General features: G+C 34.8%; 1 protein-coding gene across 1 annotated transcript in view; it reads right to left on the reverse strand.

Annotated features, from left to right (window-relative positions):
- Window positions 1–15,144, reverse strand: part of LOC142350612 (nose resistant to fluoxetine protein 6-like) — a 32,870-nt gene extending 17,726 nt beyond the window's left edge. Inside the window, exons 1-5 of the mRNA XM_075402504.1 lie at window positions 15,018–15,144; window positions 13,003–13,181; window positions 8,620–8,764; window positions 7,336–7,509; window positions 534–639 (exon numbers count right to left, since the gene is read on the reverse strand). Coding sequence (XP_075258619.1) covers window positions 534–639; window positions 7,336–7,509; window positions 8,620–8,764; window positions 13,003–13,089 — 512 coding nt within the window. The 5' untranslated portion in view covers window positions 13,090–13,181; window positions 15,018–15,144. The remainder of the gene's footprint in view (window positions 1–533; window positions 640–7,335; window positions 7,510–8,619; window positions 8,765–13,002; window positions 13,182–15,017) is intronic.
- Window positions 15,145–19,709: the final 4,565 nt, after the last annotated feature.

Below are 19,709 nucleotides of genomic sequence, written 5' to 3' on the forward strand. Positions count from 1 at the left end.
CGTTGTCTTGGTTGTCTTAGCTGTCTGGTCATTAGTTTGACTGTTCTGGATATAGACATTTGGTTGTCTCGGTTGTCTAGAAGTTGTCAAAAAACGAAACCAGAAGGTCCACATTAATAATAATACATTAACTTTAATTTTTAAACCGAGGTCTGGCTGCTTTCTTATGATCACGTAATTTAAACCGTTCGTTACAAGATGTAGAATAAAAATTGGTACAAATTTGTTTGAGAATTATGCTTATCTCCTTAAGAGACGTTCTGAGTGATATGAAATGATTATACAACTAACGTAATGTTTTAGAGCTGATTAGGTAGGAGAACCCAAAAATCTTGCAAGATAAAAAATTTAAAAAGTTTTTATCTAGTACAAGAGAATATTTTCTCAAGAGAATCTAGTACAAAAGAGTAAAAATATGCTTACATGATAGTTGTCATCAAATCTAATATCTATATTTAATATTTTTATGTATTAACAGCTTCGGATCTTGCCGTTTTAGTTAAATTTAGTAACAATGGAAAGCAGATTGCGTTCCTAGTTGTAGAAGTGACAAGTGGCCTATCATCACCCACCCCAAACTCAGTACTCGCATCCCGTTCAAAACAGATAGCTGATCTTGATTGGAGGTCTTGGGAATTGCTGAAAGGAAAATGAGTGAGAACCAAACGTCAAAAATTGAAAAAGAAACTGTTTAAACTTTTAGATATTTCACCATAATTATATGCACTAATGAACAACCGTTGCTTGAGGCTCTTTTTCTAGTTCAAGAAAGACAAAATGATTGAATCATGAAGCAATATGACAGGCATTTTAAGATAAAACACATGATATTAGTAGTTACAGGCGGTTGCAGTTACAGCTATACCTACAGTAAATCTGTTATAAATGTATCATCTGTTGATTGATAAACCAACTAATATATACAATCGTGCGCCCGGGTTGACCTTTCTTGGCAACCATATCCCAGAACCATATATGGTCCCATACAGGCCATACAAATTTTTCGTATATGATCTTGCTATGGTTTCCAAGATCTCCATATATGATTCTTATATGGCATCCAAGAATCCAATATGGTCATTTGTGCGTTCCTTCAACGCCCATACAAAGCTTATGCAGCAGTTCCAGCTTCAAACGCTTTACACGACTTATGATATATTGGTACCATATATGGTTCTTACATGGTCCATATATATTCCTATATGGTCCATATATGGTTCTTATATTGTCCATATATGGTTCTTAAATGTTTCCTACATGACTCACAGCTGTAATCAAAGCGCATGCCATTTTAAAGAAAATTTAGTATGGTCATTTACATGACCCGTACCGAACTCCAAGTGTGAATCAGTATTGGGCAATTGTGAATGCAAGTCTCCCACAAATATAATTTGCTCGCTTTCTCGCTTGAAATATGCGTATTTAAAGCGTAGAACAACGGGACAAAAGAGTACCTTGCAGCAATTACGGTGGCGCAGTAAGGAGGGCAAACATATATACGGAACGGGCAGGTTTGAGCCCTGTACTGAACTTTATTTTCGCACTTGGGTTAGATTTGCCAAGTTTTGGCCAAGTCTGACAAGTCTTAAATGTGTTATGATCACTACTGACTCTGAGTCACTACTGATACTTAGACTTGGAATTAGACATGCCCAGTACTGATACTGACTTGGCGTTTAGTACGGGGTACCTCTAGACCGGTTAAATAGAGCAAATTTGAGACTGTTTTTGGTATAAATAACAGGTTTGATTCTGATCGTTTTCACAAAAGACAAATGTAAATGCAGAACAAACGGGAGTGGGTTCTAACCTTCTCATAACAAGTGAGGCCCTTCTCTTGCGAAAGTCAAAAGTTTTTATAATGCTCCCAGGTTGAGGTCTCAAACCGTAAGCTGATATGTCCAGACCGAAATGAACGCAAAAAGGAGGGATCACGGTCTGGTGGAAACACGAATGAACGCACGATGGTCTGGACATAGGCAAATTTGAACGCACGATAGACTGGACATAGGTAGCTTTGATCGGACGATAGTCTGGACATAGGCAGCTTTGAAAGTTTGAAGGTCTGCAAATAGGCAACGTTGAACGAACGGAAGTCTGAACATAGTTGACCTGGAGCGCACGAAATTTTTTTTTGCGAATGGAAACAAGAATGCCAAAAATTGACTAAACGCTATTTCGAGAGCGCTCACTCAAGTATAAGCCTTCAAGGGAGAAAAACTCAATTCAATTGAGTTCAAAAGTTTCAAAACATCGAATGCAGGAAAAGTTGCATCAAACAATTTGCTTTGTTTTGGACAGTTTAACGCTTAGAATTGTGGACCATTGCTGAGGTTGCAAACCAAGAACAAGCTTCAATTACTAGGTGGCTGGCACCCCCTTCAACCAACATTTTCATCGAGCTTCTTTTTTTAGTTTAAATTTTACCAACTGCTGGGGGGCCATTCATCACAATCATCACCCTAAGATATCTATGCTTGAATTAAATACATTAAAAAACGCTATGTACAAATTACTTGAATAAAAAATGGCAATATGTTTGGACATAAACGCACGAAAGTCTGGTCATAAGCACTTTTGAACGCACGTAGAACGAACAAAATATTTTGACCGACGAAAATCTGGACATAGGTGTTTTTGAACACACGATAGTATGAACACGAACACGAAAATTTACAATTTATGAGTGCAAGAATTTTGGCTTGGAACGCACAAAAGTCTGGTCATATTTAATTTTGAACGCAAGAAAGTCTGGACATTAGTACGTTCCATCTGGGGTGGTTTGGACACAGACATGTTTTGTTGGGGACGGTCTGGACATATGGACTTTCCGTCTGGGATCTCAACCTGGGTATCACACTTTCTGTGCCGTTTTTAACACAAATTTGCAATCTTTCACTACAATTAATATAAAACTTGAGGCCTTCTGAACTTAGGATTTGGTCTTTTGACAATATAGTTTCTCATATTTAATTTTTTCTTGTTATAAGACCCAAAATATCATTATATTTTTCTCAATTTTTTTTTCAATTTCTTGCTAGCCGAAGGCATGGTTGTAATTTATTCAGTTTTTATGAATTGAAATGCGACTGAAATCATTCCAAAATTGTTTTTGACAATTAGTCGAATTTCGAATTGTTTTGTTCGAGCATTGCGATGGAGATTCAGATACACGTGAGAAATTTCAACATCTGGTTTGACTAAGTCATAATGAAATGTGATTTGCGACTTTTTGGATATTTTGAGGTAAGCTGGAAGGATTTTTGTCGTTATTGTTGAGGTCTGGCCCTTTCATACTTTTCGCGTAGGAATCATACCTTTATAGCCCGGTTACTGTGCCCATTAAAAGTTTAAATCAAAAAACAGACTGCAGATTTAGCAAGCAAGATCTCTACAGCATGTATGTGTGGTGAAAACTTCGTTGTGTTGTGAAAAGGATCTTAACTCGTATTTTTGCGTGAGGTAATCGTGAATTCGGTTTATTTGTTTCAAAGATTGTCCATATTTACCTTTTCCCCTGTTTCCTGTAAGAATTCCCCGACTGTTACATACATTTTGCGAACTCGATAAGTTCTTCGTTGTGTTTATGTTAGATGAAAAATTTATGACTTATAGAAAGAAAATTTGAGGTCCTAAAACAGTCCCCTGGATCACACCATGATTTACAATTTCACGTTTAGAAAGCAGGTCATTAGGTTTTATTTTCTGTCTGTCTGCTGTTAGCATGAATTGAAGAGCGAATTTCCTTTGCTTCCTTTGAAAAACCATACGATTCAATCTCTTTCGCTTTGATCTAAATTAGACTAATCTGTTTGATCTATTTGTAAAACTGCTTTTAGATCAGATTTTGTGTTTTTTAAGAGGTTTGTTCTTATCAATGAAATTCGTCATCGGAGTGAAAAGGAGGCGCTCAACAACTTTTGCTAATTTCGAAATTACAAGAAGGTAACGATATTCGGCACTATTCAATTTATAATTTTTTTTGCAAAAAACTGATGTTATATAGGCCAATTTCCAATCTTTTACAAAAATTAATATTGCATTCATTTGATATTAACTCTAGATCTTTACCAAAAGAGATTTTGCAGTAATTTATGTGAACAATTGTTAATTTACCAGGTCCTGCTGCTTGGTTTTCATGCAGTCAGCCAAGGACTGAAAACAGTTCTTTTCATGTTACATCTTTGAAATTTAATTCGAGTATAAAACACTTTTTACCGTGTTTGCAAGCCTTACTTGAACCTTTGAAAACCTATAGATTACGAATGATCTGATCAGACAATTGATGATAATCGTTGCATCCCATGAAATATCACTGTTATCTGATTGCATCAACTAAGACACTTTGTTCCAGGCAGAATGAACTTCTGGATAATGAATTTACATTGTTTGCGACTTGCTGATAGCTTTTTGAATATATTATGTCAACATTTTTGTGCTCTCGTTTCAGTGTTTGTTTCACTAAATCTTTTAAAACATTTATACGTCTCACTGTCAGTTTTCTTTCCCATTTTTGAAGAGAAAGTGTATTTGATCACTAAAGATTATCAAATTTTTTGTGATTCATGGCTTAAAGTTCTTAAACCTTCTGTTCTGTATCCCAATAGGATGGAGCGGTGAATGCTTTGCGACACATTTTTGGGGAAAACCTCGAATATTGAGTTTTACATATCATTGTCACTCTCAATTTGGTACATTTTCCAACATTCTGCACTAGCAAGATCTGTTAAATTCAGAAATTGAGAAAAGTCAAATTCTTGTTGTTTTCGTTTACCAGACTTGAAAGAGATGCTTACCTTAAAAATAAAGGAAAATGGCCAGAGTTAAAAGAATTCGCTGTAAAACTGTGGTCCATTATCTCATCCTTTCAAAAGAATCATTAATCTATTGGCCTAATTGTTTTATCAGAACATCTGGTTGCATCCACGATTATAACAATTTGTAGTCAAGAGTTTTATACAAAAATGTCTAGTTTATTTTTTTCTGTCCTATATCAAGTTGTTATCTCTTGCTAACAGAACGCTGTCTGTTATTCTAAATGCCCTAGAAGATCAAAACCTAATTGATCAAGAATATAGACTTCAACATATGAGGTCGAGAAATAGGAAACCGTAACCGGTTTTTTTTATTCAGAGAGTAAGTTTTCTCAACTGAAACAGATTCAAAAAAAATTTTCATTAGCCGTTTCACTACCTGAATTAATACCAGCTGAAAAATTTTTGTGACACGAGTTACTACACCTCCCCCTTTGAAGCCCCTCTTTTGCTTGATCTATAGTTCCCAAAAAAGAAAGTGAAGCCCGTAAAAAATGTTTCCAGTGTTTTAAATTTTTTGATCAGCCATCTTTCAGTAACAGCGACAAATGTAATAATGGGTTTTTGTTTGCGATATTTTGAAAATTCTTTGAAAACTGTCTGATCTTGTGTTTTCCAGTTACCTGGAACAATCAATCAACCTATCCAAACGAGGGCCCGGCTTTACTTCTATGTCCCATGATTGCATGAGACGTACGAGCGAGTAAAAAATGACAAAACTAGAAGGAAAACCTAAGTGTATGAACTGTTTCGAAAAATAGCACAACCTATTTTCGTTGGAATAAGTTTTTTTAGTTTTTGTTTTTGACATTTAGTATGACTTTCTTTTCCATCAGTATAATGAAAGATAAAAAATCAGAGTATTTTGCATTGCTCTTTGTTTCAACAAACTATCAGCCAAATTAATAATAAGTTTGAGGTAAAAATCTTTGTTTTGAATTGAAATCAAAACAATTGTTGCTATCATAATGAGCCACAAAATGTTAAATTTTCTCTTGAAAGATCAGGGTCTTTTTCGGTTTTTGATACTGTAATACCATGATGTACGTTGAGCCTCAATTCTTTTGGGATACCATTTTTAGGGTACCACGGTTGGTTGACGAATGTACTCCATCAATGCCGATATCTTTCATTTCCAGTAAATATACAAGGAAACAACGTCAAAATAAAAAACTCATAACTGTGTTGTAAAATTCAAATCCTTCCTTATTTATGTGTAATTTTTCCTTGTTCTTTGAGACCACAAATCCATTTTCTACTCGTTGGGTTTTTGCAAAGTGCAGCATTGAGAGGTGACCGTTTCCTTAAATTTTCTGACACAGATTACCTTAAATTTTAGCGGTTTAAAAACTACGCATTCTTGAACCATATTAATACGTCCAACTTGAATAATAGGTTTTTCATTATATTGATATCTGTTGCATTGGTTTAAAATACTGGATAGGTTCTGAACTTTTGTTGAAGGATAGGAGAGGATAGATGTACTTGAGTTTAGATCTCTCAATTGGATTTTTGGATTTTCTTGTGTGAGCTATCCGATAGAATAGCCATCTTTGCCGATCTTTGTATCTTGGTATCGTGGTAATTTTGAATTTAAAAAATGCTTAGTTGTTGATGCTGGTCGACTCTGTTCTTGTGATTGATTTGTTTATATCTTTTTGCGTTAATTTTTTCGATCAGATTCTCCACCATTTTTTTTATTTTTGTTGACGTAGGAAAGCATTTTCATCTTTTAGGTGTAATAATAATTTACTAAAACTGAAATATTCAATAATTAAATCTTTTTTCTAATTTCCTGGAAAAGTTTCCTCTCTTTCTGCACCTTGTCATTGTATTCAAAAAAGCTGAGGTTTGTTTGTGTATTTTCACAAAATGCGCATGCGACTAACTTCCGACTTAACATACTTAACTTCTGGCAACTTTTTTGACTGAATTTTTGGCAAAAATTAGACTTCATTTCATGTCTTGGTCAGATTTCAAGCTTATATGACAATCATTTTGGAAAAATTTTAACACTATTAATTGCGGAAATTTGAAAACATTGAAGAAATTGCTTTTTCAGTAATTGGTGCCGCACAATTTGGGGCTTCAATTTTAATTTAAAGAGTTGTAGACACCTCAACTCGGCTGAATGGGTGTACTTCATTTCTACACCGTCTAAGAATGTTAGGGCAATATTAAAAATGTCAGTTGAAACGAAAAAAAAATATCAAACAAAAGTGAGTAGTATATGGCATTCAATCAAAGAAGAAAAAAGCGATAGAAAGGATGCTCCTGTCGGCAATATTCAGGCTTTCTTGTCTAAATTTGATAAGAATGATCGGATCTATTCTGTTTCGGTCCCCTAGTTTTTATGACCCCCGGTTACAAATTCTATGTTGTTATATAGCACGTTACTATGTAATAAAATAGCACGTGCGTCTGGGGGTCATAAAAAATTTATCCTCACAAAGCTGTGGGGCCGAAACAGAATCAATCCGAATGATCTTTTAGATTTGAAAACACTTGGATGTATACTTACACAAAATTTTGCAGATATTTGCATAGAAATCAAAACACATCAACATTTTAAGAGGCAACGACGTCTCCTGAGATTTTTGTCGTAAATGATTTTCTCGGTTCGACTCATCTTGAACATTGTATTCGTTACCCAGCTCTGTCGCTTTGTAGTTGTCCGTCATATTTTGAATGATTTCTGAAAGACACAAAGATTGATTTCTGATCAGATACGAAGAACATACAATACAGCATCTAAACCAATGGAGTGATAATGGGCTATGTATCATCTACTCATGCCTGATTATTGTCTGGTTGGATCGTATCTATAGTAGTCCGTCTTAGTTAAGTCCATGGGAGACTTCTGTAGAGCGTTATATTGACTAATAATTGACATAGCTAAAGCCAGAATGCATCGTTTCATTCGCACAAAGATATCCTCTAAACTTTTCTCCTCAGAGATATCCGAGCAAATGCAACAAAATCTCTTTTGTACTAATGAAAAGCTACTCGAGATATTTGAGAAAGGCTGTTTTCCTCCGATTGCAATGACTTACATTTCTTATTTTCGACAATGGATTGAGAAAAAAGCAGATATCTACGGTTGGGTTTACGGACTCAGCTATGCTTGCTGTTATTTTTGTCACTTGAGCTGCTCAATTTCCTTATAAATGATATCAAGTTCCCGTTGTAATTACAGAGATATAATGATTTTTTTCGTCCACCTTTGCCTTCAATAGTCTATGGGATAAGCACAGCTCGACTCATGAAAAAGCATCTGCTCAAATGAAATTAGGATGCAGAGTGGCGCCATTAATGTCGACAGTAACATCCGCGAGACCTCCCAGGTCTTTTATTAAACCAGGGTTTGATCGAGACTGCGATCGGCCAATGCCTGACTCTGGTTAGACTAAGTCTGACGACGTCCGACCTTGACACTTTGAGCCGGCCAGTTATTTAATGAAAGCGAATAACTTTGGCCCCAGGCTACACCAGCAAATGAGGGCATTTGCGAACGACACTCGTTGTTAATCATCATCTCTGCGAAATTTTAGATGTTGGCCAAGTATGGATAGTTTAGAATAAATTCCGCCGCTCTGGCAGCCACGTTCGTGTTGTCGCGTTCAAAAATTCTTGTCGGCCAAAAAATCTTCCAAACTAGCTGAAAATCGACAGAAAATTTAAGTGAAAGAAAAACAAAATCCAAAATCGATGGACAATTTTTTAAAATGAATCTCGCCCAGCTACTATTCTAATATTTCTGATATCATTTCTTTAAGTAAAACTTCATCATTATAAATTAACTAACCTGAAAGCTTCAGAAACGCTCCACGTGACGTTGCAATTATAGTGAGTAGTAGAATAGTACCGAAAACAAACACACCAATCACAAAGCCAGCGTCTGCATTGAATTTCTCACGACCAAGTGTTATTACATTGGGACGTTCTTCATTCTGGAAAAGACAACAGAGATTCCCGAAATGAGACGTTTATAAAATTGGTTTGAGTCTTCGCCAGAACGATTGAAAATTGCAGTGGGTGGCCGCATAAAAAATATCTTTGACTGATCATAAAAATTTTTTACTGCCTATCCGGTTGAACGGTTTAACACGTTCAATGCTACTCATCAAGCTCAAATGTGGTTCATTTAAGTGCTCGTTAATGATCAGAAAATAAAAATAAGAATGCACGGGTGGGGAAGAGATTTTTTTCTACTGGAGGAGATACCTAATCCAAGTCTGCTTAAAGCCTAATCACTAACGATCTAAACTCTGATTATTGACAAGTTTGAAAATTAATCGCCTCTACAGAATTGAGTAAAATTGTATAAACAAAAGATAAGATCAATATTTTAAAAAGCTTAATTGTTACTAACTAATTTTGAGAAGCGCTAAGATGCCCTGCCCTTTAGCAAAAAAAGATAGACTCTTGTTCGCACCACATAGGGCCTCCACGAGACAATAGATTGACTATGCAGAAAAATTGGGTTAGTTTTTTCATATATGGTCAAAAAAAGAAAGAAGTTTACGGAGACAAGAAAAGAAATTACCAAATTGCCCCAAAAAAATTCTATTTTTTTTTCAATTTACAAAGAATTCAAAAAAATTACTATTTTAAAAGTATAATTTAGGAATGAAATTTCTACCTAAAATAGAGATCTAAGACGATTTTTTATACGTTTTCGTCAGTTGAAAGTAGACAATTGTTTTAAGGACTGCAGTTTAGCGAAATATACTTTTTCGATTACTCGGCAGCTCAATTAGGACGTAAAAAAGGGGTTGAGAAAAAATTCGAGTTTATTTGAAAAGGTTTCAAATTTTAGCATTGACAAAATGTTTCCCCGCAATCACCACAAAAACCCAGCTCGTTAAGCTGTCTACCAAATTTACCGCAAAAAAAATTGATTGTTTTTCTTCAAAATGTATCTGATAATGAGAAAACATAACAATGAGCGGATAAAAATCTTGCAATACTCTTGCAAGGTTTTTCCAACCTTATAAAATACTAGAAAAGTTTGATTTTAGTGCGGGAGAAAGTTTAGAAAGCACACTTTGAACGAATTCATGATTTTAATATTTCAAAACTGTTTTCATAATTCATGACAGGATATTTCTTTGATATAGTGAAAACATTACGGAGAAAGAGTTGAAACAGATTTAAGGATTTCTGGGAGGGAGGATATGGTTCGAATGATTTTTCGAAATTCACGCACATTTCGAAAACCATCGGAATTTAAAATCCTGCTATCAAACCTTGTCCAGACTATGCCCAAGCTTATGGGCTAAATTATTTATTTGGACGCCGAGAAAGGTTGCGCAGAAGTTGCTTCCTAACTTGAATTTCTTACCCATAATCAACACAATCTTCGATCTTCTCTTAATTTTTCTGAGGAAACTTTATCACACTTAACTTTTTTTGCCTTCTTTATAATTTGTTCAGTTAAATGAGAAGTTTCTTGTAATCTTAAAACAGGACAAAAATATTCCCAAAGAAATCAAATTTTGACGTTTGCAAACCTCTGTTATCACTTTAAGATACATTGATGTCAGAAACAATCACTGTTGTTAACAATGGATCTGCTAAGCGCGTCTTTTGTTTCCTAATTTTTATGCCTGAAACTTTTTGTTTATTCTTTTTGCTGTGTCTGACAAATTTAGATTGATTGGTAGTTTTTGACAACTTTTCTAGTATCATCAGCTTCAAGATTCGCTTATTTTATTTTGTCAGAGAGCAATGATTTTCTGAAACCGAAAGTTTTATACTATTTTTTTAAAAAATTTGCTTTTTTAAACTGTTCTGTCGGCAGCTTTGTTTTTAAATAGTTTTTATTTCGCCCACGCTGGCAAATAAAAGAGTCTGGGAAAACATTTTAAAAATTATATTGAAAAATGAATCAAAAAACGTTCCAAATGTTTAACTGAGAAACATAACAAAAATTGTTTAAAAGTTTCGTCTTTGTGTTGCAAATAGAAAAATGTGCCGCCCTGACGGTATTTTGGAAATTTATTTTTAACCCCAACATATTCTTTCCTAAGGTTTGAATGAAAATTGAGGAGGAAAAAATATAAAAACATACCCGGCAGATTGCCGGAAAATAGCTGCCGTTGATTCCAATAAGCATGATTAGGATTGAAAGAATAGAAGATATTGAAAAAGAAAGATTTTTGTACAAAAAAATTATTTAAGTCCGAATTATTTTGATGGCATTTCGTAGTTGAACATAACGTACTTCTGTTTCTTAGAGAGAGGCTACAGGGGCTACTATCAATACAAATAAGCATTAGAGATGGTAACTAAAGACTTATAGGAACGACGTTCAAATAGCGGGCATCTAAAAATGGGCTTTATGGGTTTATCCCGTTTCTACTTCTGACTTCAATTTTTTATACTGACTATGTTCATTTTGAATTGCTTTGCTGAGCAACTGACGTTCAAAATCACTTTTAGCAGATTGAGAGAAGAGAGAAACTAGCATAGAGAAGTCATAGAGATATCACGCAAAATGTTGAAAAAGCGGCAAAATGAGGTAAAGCGAAACATTTTTTTATTCAACGAAGTAAAAAAAACATAGCAGGACAAGTCCTGAAAACAATCCAAGTAATTGAATGAAAAACAGACTTAATGAACCTAGCCAGCAGATCAATTGAACAATCCCAGCCAACAAGACAAAATCTCAAAAGTTGAGAAACTAAAGGAATCAAACTAACCAAAAACAACGATTATTGCTAAAACCCTTGAAGCTTTTATTTTGAAGGCCATATATGACTCATTTCAAAACACTCATTAACTCACGCAAAAACCTTGAAAGAGATGAATCTGCCACTAAAACTAGATAAACTAGACAAACATGACAAATGCATCGAAGAAACTAAGAAAAAATTTAAAGAAAATTTCCAAAAATAGGGCTATAAAAAAATCACAGCATTTTTTTTACTCTGGAGTTCTGTTTTGTAAACCGTCTGCAACATTTAAAAGTTTCTTTGGCCAGTAAATATAGTTAAACTAAGAGAATGACAAAAAAAAATCGAAAAATATGAAAACAATCGAAAATTTTAAATTGCAAGCTTTATTTAAAAAATTCATTACACTTGAAAAATTAAAAATTGGAAACTAATTTATTGCCTCTAGAAATTATGTAGTAACATGCTAGCAAACACTATAGGAGGTTTACTGGCCACTGCATAAAAATTTCAAAAATTTAAAGAAAAAAATTGCAACTTTATCAGAAAATTGGTAAAAGACATTAAAATGTTGAATACCATTCCATGGCGAGAAAATACTTTCAGTTAGCTGTTAGCAAACCCTAGATGAGGCTTCTTGCCCCTTGGGGCTGGAAAACTTGAATAAATGTACGAAAATTTGAAAAAAAACCAAGTTTGATAGAAAAAAAATTGGTAAAATTCTTGAAGTTAAAATGTTTAACACCACTTCATTATCACAAGAAACTATGCAATAACCTATCATCAAAGTCTGAAAAAAACTCAAAAAATGACAAAAATTTTCAAACAAGTTGGAAAAAATTAGTATAAATTACCGTGCTCATGATTGGAGAAGCAATAGATATAGCGCTTAAAGTGGCCATAAAAAGCAATTACGTCATGCAATGGACCTTTATCAACTCTAACAAAAAATCCAAAAAATGACGAAAAAGTGCTAAAAATTTAATTATTTTAGGCTCAAAAACCCCCAAAAATTACTTTTTAACCTCGAATTACTGCCTTCCCAGTAGCTTCACCACTCTGAGTACTTGAGGGACTACTAAACGCGGGCCTCTAATGAAACTTGATGCCCGCTGAGCTTTACCTGTTTATCCCGTTTTGAAAGCTCAAAGTCATTAAAACAGGTGTGAAAACATCTTACAAAAATAAAAAAAGACAGAGCACCAATACAATCCAATTCTTTGATTGTAAAAAATAGGAGCGCTATAATAGCCGGCTGAGAAGATGAGGGCGGCTATTAAAAAGAGGGGGACATGCAGATACTGGTACATCAGAATATTTTGAAAATATAAGTTTCCGATACAATACTATGTTTTCACTGTCGTTTTCACTTACATTTACAATGGCTTCCTTCTATCTATTAATCATAAGTTTGGTTTCATAGCCCTGTAATGTAGAGCGATTTCATTACAAAAGTTCGAGTGTTTAATAAGAGAAGCATCCAATCTAAACATAATAATTACGTTCCTAACCTCAAATATGGACGAAACATCTTCAATAGAACAACTCGACGGCATGCACACACCCACACTGATGTCTGCTAATTTAACCAGGAACATCTCAGTGTCTGGAAAAGATGTGTTTGTTATTCCAGTGTATCCACTCTTGGCATCAAAACACTCCTGGGGTTGTCCAGGGTGCAATAGATGTCCTGCATAATGACGAAAACATTTTTGCGTATACCCATGTTGAGGTGCCAGTCGAAAGCATGTATGTCCAGACCACCCCAGACGGAAAGACTTTATGTATCGACTTTCGTGTGTTCAACAGATTTTCTTGCATTCATGCATAATTTTGTCCGTTTATCGGACTTTAGTGCGTTCATGTGGGTGCGTTAATGACAACAAGTGACGTATAAAAACATCGAAATATGTTTTAATATCTTTAAACGAGCAGGGTAAAAGTAACAACTATTGTTTGAAAAACCTTAATCAAGTCTTTTTAAAGATTAATGCAGCAGGTTAAATTATTCCATGAATTTGAACGCCGTCTTCAACTACTGAAATAGTTTGTTGTTTATCAACCGACAACAACGTGTAGAAGGTCGTTATGACAAAATTCCTATCTTGAACTATAATCAACGCTAATCTACTCAATTTCCTCTGTATGCCAAGCCAGTACTTGCGAGCCCCTGTTTTACAAAAAAAAATCTTGTTTTCAATTTTTGTTTCGCTCTAACGATGATTTCCAGGGCCAATGATCTTATTTGTTCGCATCATCTTTCTTTATTGAGCATGACAAAATTTTCGTCGGTTGTCCTGTTTATAAAGTGAAACGCACATTTTACAATTCAACATCAAGCAAATTTTTCTCGATGACAGTGCTTCGAGTATCAGTATTCATGATATTCTATCGAACGACAACAACCCTGGTCCTAAGTTAGAAAAGCTCAGGCTCCGTAAAATTTTGGCTGGTGGGAACGCATTGACAAATCCTGTAGTCAAATATTTTAGTTATAATTGATATTTGGAAACAGCGCTAATAAACTCAAAATTCAGACCCATTGTTTAACTCAAAACTTTGCATTTTTACTACTACTAATTTTTTACTATGAAAATTTACATTTCGCATAAACTTTCAAGCTACAAGTTTTCAACATTATTTTTTCAATAATGTCTAAAGGTTTTTGTTGAGCACTTTACTATCAAGAAAACATTAGCAAAATATCAATTTTCTGAGCGGTTGCAACTTATGAACAGTGGCTGCATCTTCTGGACATCATAAATTACAAGTATCGTAAAACTTCTTCAACTACTCAAAACGCTAACCTACCTCTATTTATCAATTACATGTTAGAATAACAACTTAATACCATTTCAAAAGAAGAAACTTAAATCAGGAATTGCAGATAGAAATTGCAATTTGTTAGGGACTCCCGTAACATCGAAGGGACTCCCGTAACTTTGAATGATCTGCCAGTCATCGTAACACCGACTGTCGTTTCGAAGTTGTAAAATGTTCTCAAGAACTTGAGGATAAGTTTGTAAAAAGTTGGGAATACCTATCTTGTTTACTTTCTCTGAGTCTATAGGTTTTTCACGTGACAAACAATGACATGCTGGAGTCATCTTTTAGGAAACACGACCTCTTAGTCAGCGAGAAACTTTATCGCACAGTTGGTAGGGATGACGGATTGCATGAAATCGATGTTTTGAATCAGATTCTTGTTTGTACGCCAATCTTTTTTCGCAAATTTTAATTAGTGACGCATTTTGAAAATAAATACTTCATAGTTGAAAAGCATCCAGCAAAAATTTCCTTTCAGTATTTATCATTCTTGTATCTATCGTTATATTTTGAATAAAAGTGATCAAGATTCCTTTGAGATAATCTGAATCACTTCGATCTTGCGTGAAATCTGTCGTTTGAATTAGTCTCACTCGGTCTACTATCAATTGCATCCTCTCCTGCATGTAACTTGAAGACCTTCCTACATAAAGTATGATGATTAATGCTACAATAATTGAAAAAAAATTCATAGTTTCACCTAACACTGAGAATTGTATAATATCGAAACAGAGAAAAAGCAAAGGAGGTTTGATGATTTGCGCGAACAATTCTTTGAAGTTTAAATGAGTCAATCCAATGATTGGACGGAATGTTATAAAATGCGCTGGATCATTATTTTAACAAACAATGTGAGCGGTTTGCGAACCTTAGTTCTGAACCATTTCAATGCTGTAAGGATGGTTGGTTGTTCATTTATGTTTTCATGGAATGTTTTCATGGCTTGGAATGTGTTCATGTCACCAATTGTTTGATCAAACACCGCAAATAGTTCAAACAGCACAATCCGAGCTCTCAACAACCATGCGGAAGCAGAAATGCGGACATAAACCCATAATTTGGCCAAAATTATGTAAGATCAGCGGCAACTAGCGTTGACAAGTCGGAAAATTCACCGCAATTTTCTTACATAATTTTGCGTTGAATGCGTTGAATTTAAAGACAAAAATTCAACGCATTCAGCGCAAAATTATGTAAGAAATGGCGGTGAATTTTCCAACTTGTCAACGCTAGTTGCCGCTGATCTTACATATTTAGCGTTGAATTTAGCGTAGATCTTACATATTTAGCGTTGAATTTAGCGTAGATCTTACATATTTTTGCGTTGAATTTAGCGTTGATCTTACAAAAAATCAACGCGTAGAACTCTTGGTATGGGACTCGAACCACTGACCTCCTGTTTACTTGTCGCCTCTTCTACCATTGCGCCACCGTACCTTGGTTTCCTTAAGAGCCGCAATCCTTATAAAGCGTAGATCTTACATATTTTGCGTTGAATTTAGCGTAGATCTTACATATTTCGCGTTGATTTTAGCGTAGACCTTACATATTTTGCATTGAATTTGGCGTAGAACTTGCATATATTTCGTTAAATTTAGCCTAGATCTTACATATTTTTCGTTAAATTTAGCCGAGATCTTACATAATTTCAATTTGAAAAAAATTGAATTCCTAAAATGGTCTGAAATGGTTTTTGCACCGTAAGAGAGCAAATGGTTATTTTTTGCTGATTTCATTTTTCTCAATTGTGAAGTATAGGGGTCGAAACAGTAAGAAAAATTATTTTTTCGAAAAAAAACTATAAAAGAGCACTAAAAAAGATTTTTTCTGACTTCTTGTTACTCACGTTTGGAGTATAGGGTTCGAAATAGTGAAAAAAATAGTTTTTCGAAAAAAAAACTTGAAAAAGTTTTGAAATCGTAAAATGGTCTCAATTTTTTTGCAATGAACAACCGACTTTTATGATCTCTAGCCACCTAAAAATTAAACCAATCCCCCTCCACCCTCCCCCCTTCCCCTAAACAACACCCCCTACCCCCCACACTCCAACGCTAAATATGTAAGATCTACGCCAAATTCAACGTTAAATATGTAAGATCTGCGCCAAAATTCAACGCAAAATTTTGTAAGATTAGCGTTGAATGCGTTGAATTCATGTAAGATCTACGCTAAATTCAACGCTAAATATGTAAGATCTACGCTAAAATTCAACGCTAAATATGTAAGATCTACGCCAAAATTCATCGCAAAATTATGTAAGATTAGCGTTGAATGCGTTGAGTTTATGTAAGATCTACGCTAAAATCAACGCTAAATATGTAAGATCTACGCTAAAATTCAACGCTAAATATGTAAGATCTAAGCCAAAATTCAACGCAAAATTATGTAAGATTAGCGTTGAATGCGTTGAATTTATGTAAGATCTACGCTAAATTCAACGCTAAATATGTAAGATCTACGCTAAAATTGAACGCTAAATTTGTAAGATCTACGCCAAAAATCAACGCAAAATTATGTAAGATTAGCGTTGAATGCGTTGAATTTATGTAAGATCTACGCTAAATTCAACGCTAAATATGTAAGATCTACGCTAAAATCCAACACTAAATATGTAAGATCTACGCCAAAATTCAACGCAAAATTATGTAAGATTAGCGTTGAATGCGTAGAATTTATGTAAAATCTACGCTCAAGCGTAGATCTTACATAAATTCTACGCATTCAACGCCAATCTTACATAATTTTGCGTTTTTTAGCGTTGTCACCTCGGCCCGGGAAATACGACCAAAATAGTTTTGCATTTTAAGCGTTCATTGGATTCAATTCACTGCCCGGACACAAACAGACATACACACACATACAGAAACACATACACACACTCAAACACATAAACACACACACTTACATATACACACATATATACACACTTAAACACACAAACAAACACACAAACACACACAAGTACACACATATACAGACATACACACATCCACACACACACACACACAAACACACACACACACAGAGATACACTCACATACACAAACACACACACACACACATGCGCACATACATCGTATACAAACACATACACACAAATATACACACGCGCAAATACATACCCACACTTACAAACAAATTTATACACATACAGAAACACAAACACATGATACACACAGAAACACACACATATACACACATTTACACATATACAGACAAACACATACATACACGCACACACACACACAAACACACATGAACTCACAAGAGGGGGGAGGGGGGAGGGGGGGAGGGGAGGGGGGGGGGAGGTGGGAAGGAATGGGGGGAGGGGGGTTGGTGGAGGTAAAGGAAGTTGGGGTGGAGGGAGGGGTGGGTTAATCGCAGTGACCAAACAACTCAGTGCTAGTTGTACCAGGAGGCACGTGCTAACACCGCCAACACTACACATTCAAAATTAATTGAAGGCGGAACACCGCACAGTATTAGTAGTAGTAGTAGTAGTAGTAGTAGTAGTAGTAGTAGTAGTAGTAGTAGTAGTAGTAGTAGTAGTAGTAGTAGTAGTAGTAGTAGTAGTAGTAGTAGTAGTAGTAGTAGTAGTAGTAGTAGTAGTAGTAGTAGTAGTAGTAGTAGTAGTAGTAGTAGCCTTTTCTGAATTTGGGCAATTTCTTCGACCATTTTCAGAATAGCCGTGAAAAACATTTTACCCAAATTAAGAAGACCATTTTACGAAAAACTTCCGCCTCCCAAATTCAGAAGAGGGTTGCCCAAATTCAGAAATGGATTTTTTGACCAATTTCGGAATTGGCCCGGTGCCCATTTTCCTACTCCACTCCTACTACTCCTTGGAATTTGGGTAAGTGTTATGGGGATGATGGCCGAATCAGAAATTGGGCTAAAAAGGGTTGTGAAACTACGACAAAAGAAAGACACTTCTCATTTTCAAGACTTTCAAAAGTTTAATGATTAAAATGCAAAAATTCGACCAGAAATTTAACAAACACCAAACACGAAAAAAAATTCGCCCAAATTTATGTGGCAGAGCAGGTCAATTGTTAAACATAACAGGCATAACATTGACAAACAGCTATAACAAACATGTCTTTCCTCTATTTAAATCGAAGCAGTCGGCAGCAGTTGTGAAGCTAGGAAATGACTTCCTCGTGATGTATCTGTCCACGTAGGGAGAATTCTAAGATTATGTTGGGCATTCTCTCGAGCAAGCTTCTCATCGTGTTTTGGTCTTTCAGATTGTGCTAATGATGTTTTCATGGGTTATTTGGCGTGTTTTGCGTTTATTTTCAAATCAGTGAAGTCGTTTCCTAAAGATGAACGCATTCAGATCTTGCTAGAATATTTTGAGATGATTCAAAACTTGCAAGATACTTGCTGCAATCTTGCAAGATATCAACGCAAGAAAAAACAAGTAAAATAAATTTAAAAACACTCTAGAAAACTTTTTTGAGACACAATATCGCTAATAAAAACAAGTTACCAAATTGATAATCAAGAGAAATTTTTTTAATCCAGATTCAAAATCTTGCGAGAATCTGGCAACAATCTTGAGAATTTTTAATTTCTGGCAAACTTTTTTTGATTATTTTGGGCACCTAATTGAAAATCAGCTGAACTGTTTTTCAAGAGCATATCGAAATGCAGAACTCATTCTAATTGACTTTTCCTAAATACCGTTCAAACATGAAGATTATGAAAAATTGGGTATATTTGAGGAATTTGTTAATATCTCTAAAGTACTGTTTCAAAAGTGTTCAGCATAGTCGCATTTTTATGATACTGAGCTGTTCTTTTTTACCCGGCTGGCTGCTTCCTTCATTCGTTGTAATAGAAAAGTTATTTACGGCCAAACTTGATAAAAAAATCTTCCAGATTGTGATATTAAATATTTTATTCGAATTTTTGTTCTGCAGAAAGCATTTTCTGAGAGTCCCTTAATTTTAAATTATCATTAGGTAGCAAGTACTACAAAAAACAATTGTCAGTAATTAATTGAGAGGACAAATCAAATAGTTGCTGCGAAATACTCAATCATACGTTTTGTGTTGCGATAACATCTTTTTCTCTGATGAAATAGATACCTGCCGAAAATCCTAAATGGTGGAAAGTCTCAACGTTCTAATCCCTTTGAAACTCTTTCTGTAATCAAATAGGACTTCTTTTGAGTTTTAGACAAGTTTGAGGTGAGAATTAAGTCTCAAAATTTTACGAAAATTGAAAAAATTCGAAAACTTTTTGATTTTTAGAAGTTGTAAAAAAGTTAGGGTAAAATGGATCACGGATAGTTTTTGATACTTTTTCATGATTGTTTCAATAATTTTTTCTGTTCATAACAAAACTGAGTGAAGTGGCAGGTAGTACAAAGATCGAACAAAAGCAT

The sequence above is a fragment of the Convolutriloba macropyga genome, chromosome 12 (assembly GCF_964194025.1).
Source record: "Convolutriloba macropyga chromosome 12, txConMacr16.3, whole genome shotgun sequence".
NCBI lineage: Eukaryota > Metazoa > Xenacoelomorpha > Acoela > Convolutidae > Convolutriloba > Convolutriloba macropyga.